The sequence below is a fragment of the Ciona intestinalis genome, unplaced genomic scaffold (assembly GCF_000224145.3).
Source record: "Ciona intestinalis unplaced genomic scaffold, KH HT000171.2, whole genome shotgun sequence".
Lineage (NCBI taxonomy): Eukaryota > Metazoa > Chordata > Ascidiacea > Phlebobranchia > Cionidae > Ciona > Ciona intestinalis.
In genome coordinates this window covers 23,503-27,321 of record NW_004190493.2, presented here as the reverse complement: position 1 = coordinate 27,321, position 3,819 = coordinate 23,503, and the positions used below count along the sequence as shown (strand labels likewise).

The following is a 3,819-nucleotide window of genomic DNA, read 5'->3' as shown; positions in this document are numbered from 1 at the left end:
AAAAAATCCACAAAAAATAATCACCTACAAAGTAACATACTTGGTAATTCGTAAGCTGGCGCGAGGGGCACACCCGTGTTATAGCGACTGTCGTTTTCCGGCCACGCGAGGATAAAGTAAGTTACATTCATTCCTTCATTCATTCATTCATTCATTCATTCATTCATTCATTTCGTACTTTTTTGTCTTATAATTAATTTCAGTTTTGTGAGAAAAGCAACCAAAGGTTAATATGGCTTTAGTTAGGGATGAATTCAGCACAAAATGTCATTGTTAAACTATGTATATAAAGTTTAGTGACTGGCATAGCGGGATAATTAGTAGGTTCACTACAAGTTGCAGAATAATATTAATATAAAATCTTTTATTTGTTGTCCCATCTTACCCCACGTTGTAGGTTTGGGTGTTTTTATTTAGCTACAAACTTTGAAAGGTTTGCTTTTAATTTATACCTCATGGGTAATTATAACATATGTACTGACATAATAAAAAGATAATGTGTAAAAAATATATTTGAAATTTAGTCACATGCACTTAAAGATAATTTATGAGAAGTGGCTTGTGTGTAATATAATTCATTGTATCACACACTGTCCGGCGCCGTGGCAAAGTGGTTAGCGCGCATGCCTCTAACGTAGAGGTAATGGATTCAAGGCTCGTCGCTGCTACCATTATGGGCATTGGGGTCTTTGGGCAAGACACTTAATGGCAATTGCTCCAACCCAGCAGTGGTCACCAATGGGCTGTCCAAAATAATCACCCACAAAGTAACATACATGGTTACTCGTAAGCTGGAACAACCGTGTTGCTGGAACAACGACTGTTGTTTTCCGGCCACGCGAGACTAAAGTAAGTTTCATATATTCATTCATCGTAACACATGCTGGCTATCGCTCAACAACTCTTCCTAACACTGCTTTATAGGCCATGCCCTCGGTAAACTAGAATTCCCGCGCCCGCTGTTAATGTAATTCAACTCAGTACTAATTAGCAGCGCGTTAAACCATAGTATACTTAAAACATCTTTTAGTATACTCTGGTTAAACTGGATACCCACATTCCATTAGAGCACGTACTGATATTTTTTCAGAACATAGGCATTACGCGTTTATACGTTTATAGATATTAAGCGTTTACTAGCAATTTTCCCAGCACAAGCTATAAGAAACGGGTTATTACTGTGGTAAATTTATTTTACCAAACAATACACTTCCCTGTTTTAAACAGTTAGTTATAATTTGGGTAAAGTTTCATGAGATATTATGTAGTGTTAACAGGCAATTAATAATACTTGTTCAAAGAAATATTTGCTAGGTCCCTTGTAAGAGCACTCTCTTAGTTGGTAACCAAGCAGCGGGTATTCTTAACCTCTTGAAGTTGATGATTGAATACAAAAATTATAAATGTTGCACTTAAACAGAATTCGATTATCTCAATGGATACTATTTCATATTTTCATCACAAACCGCAAATCATGCTGGTGCAAAATCTGCATGTGTTAGAATGGGTGGTCACCTTGCAATTATACCAGATTGGGAAACTGAAAATTTTCTTCGAAACAAAGGACTCATTTACAAATATAGAACGAAAAATTGGATGACAAGCAATAATTATGGTTTGTATCTCTAAATGTGATTGCGGAATGGTGATAGTAGGAAGTGTCAAACAAAAATCGAAAGTGGTTAATAAAACCCAAACATTATACATAATAATTGCCCATGTATAACATTTTTAACCCATGTATAACATTTTTCACTAAAACCCACATATTTAATCTGATGATCTGAAATCAGCACTGCTGCTTCTGTGGTCGCTTCATTACAGGTTAGGCTACCATGTATTTTCAGCTTACATTGATGCGGTAAAGACATCAGATGGAACTGGCTGGGAATGGAGCACAACACATGACAAGTTTTATTTTAGAACAACTCCGCGTGGTGATGATGAAAGTGAATATATAATACTCTCAAAAATGTATTTTCTTATTATATATTATAAAACAGACCGGTTTAAGGAAAATGGAATGCATAACTACTGGCATCCACAACATCCAAGTACAGGAAGTACAGCAGTATTAGGAACAGGAGCTTTTTCATGGTATTGGATTTCTGTTGATCCGTCGACTGTTGGTCATTACATTTGTCAAATTCCAGGTAAAAATTTTATATGTTGGTTTATGTTACATATTTGTTTCAATGCAAAAAATATATGTTTACTTTCGATGCTAATAAGTAGGGGAGACCGGGGATACTTCGGACGCGGGGATAGTTCGGACCATGTATATGACGTCACAATAGAGCATTGTGATATCATTATTAACAAATCTTATTGTTTCCATTACAAAGCAGCATAATGTTCTGGGGCATGCGCAGTTCAACCGATTAGTTAAAATAAAAAAAGTTAGTTTAACAGAAATATCTACTTTTTAAATTTTTGGTTGTAAGGGTATAGTTCCGTCGCTGATAGCCGAAAGTAATTCTTTTGCGGTGGAAGTCGTAGTTTTGAAGCAACACTTCAATAAGCAAACGTAGATTTTGAGCAGGAGTTAAACAGGCGGCTATGTTTTTGCTTTTTTTATGTCACCACGTGTCTGGGGATACGTCGGACAACATGCCCGGGTTGGTAAGTGTATTATATTGTATGCTTACAATAGTTTTAGATCATAAAAATATAGTAAGAACGTTTAAAAGAAAGACAACAGGAGAGTATCAAGCGACCGAATGATAAAAGCTATTTTGCAGTTATTGAAGATAATACTCGTACAGACAGGGGACTATTAAGGATTAAGATTTTTCATCAACCTTTCCTGTTTTAATATGCGCTAAAGTACCAGCTTAGCCTAGTCGATTTATATATTAGAATATTAGATGACTCGTTATTATTTCGTTTGTCGTGTTTACCAACGGTGTCGAATAAAACCAAAAAAACGTATACTGTCCGAGGTGACCCCGGTCATGTCCGATGTTACCCCGGTACCGGGGCAACATCGGACACTTGAGAGCCTTAGGAATTTGACCTTTTACATGCATTTCTAGTTTCCTTTGGCAAGCGACTTTTTTACCCTTTTTCGGCAAAGGATCACCCTTTACAACAAACTAAAATTTAAATTCATGTGACGCATGTAACAAAAGTTATTAGCAATTTTCAAAAAAACGTCCGATCCGTCCCCGGTCTCCCCTATAATTTACTCAACATTAAAAAGAATGGGTTAAAATAGTATCCTGTAAAGATATGTAAAGAAAATGTTAAAACAAACGACTATCATATTTTAGTCACATTAGAATACTTCAAAAGAAGTCAATATATGTTTTCTCCATTCACTGCAAATCATGCTGGTGCAAAATCTGCATGTGTTGGAATGGGTGGTCACCTTGCAATTATACCGGATGCAGAGACTCAAACTTTTATTCACACTAAAGGAGCTGCTTACAAGAGTGCAGGAAAATGGATGACAAGCAATTATACTGGTTTAATATGAATTAACTGTTTTCAATTATTTCACTTACTTATGTCTACTGTCTAGCCATATTACTTCAATTTAAGGTTTTGTAGGCCAAAGTGAAAAAATACATACAATAATTTTTTAGTAAAACCCACCCACCTTAATTGAGGTACTTTAGCATAATGAGAAATGACAAGCCGCCTAAAAAAGAACTATAAGTCATTGTAACTGCATTTTTATCCAATAAACCAATCAACTTTTTATTATTACAAAAAAATAACAAAAAAAAATAAATTTTAATAAAACTATATAAAAAACTAAAAAATCGTTTTAATTATGGCCTCGGTTCCCTCAGATGTCTGCCGTTAGTAAAAATA

At 35.2% G+C, this 3,819-nt stretch overlaps 1 protein-coding gene across 1 annotated transcript; it reads left to right on the top strand.

Annotated features, from left to right (window-relative positions):
• Window positions 1-777: 777 nt before the first annotated feature.
• LOC104266694 lies at window positions 778-3,704 on the top strand. The gene is made up of 4 exons (XM_026839205.1): window positions 778-1,615; window positions 1,848-1,949; window positions 2,004-2,153; window positions 3,273-3,704. The coding sequence occupies exons 1-4, from the start codon at window positions 1,504-1,506 to the stop codon at window positions 3,476-3,478; spliced, it is 570 nt and encodes a 189-aa protein (XP_026695006.1). The 5' UTR covers window positions 778-1,503; the 3' UTR covers window positions 3,479-3,704.
• Window positions 3,705-3,819: the final 115 nt, after the last annotated feature.

Bases quoted from the DNA above. Each gene is read 5' to 3' on its own strand.
- LOC104266694 (XM_026839205.1), top strand. From the start codon at position 1,504: ATGGGTGGTCACCTTGCAATTATACCAGATTGGGAAACTGAAAATTTT. The intron at 1,950-2,003 runs GTGAATATATAA...ATTATAAAACAG, and splicing joins TCCGCGTGGTGATGATGAAA to ACCGGTTTAAGGAAAATGGA. The intron at 2,154-3,272 runs GTAAAAATTTTA...ATCATATTTTAG, and splicing joins TTACATTTGTCAAATTCCAG to TCACATTAGAATACTTCAAA.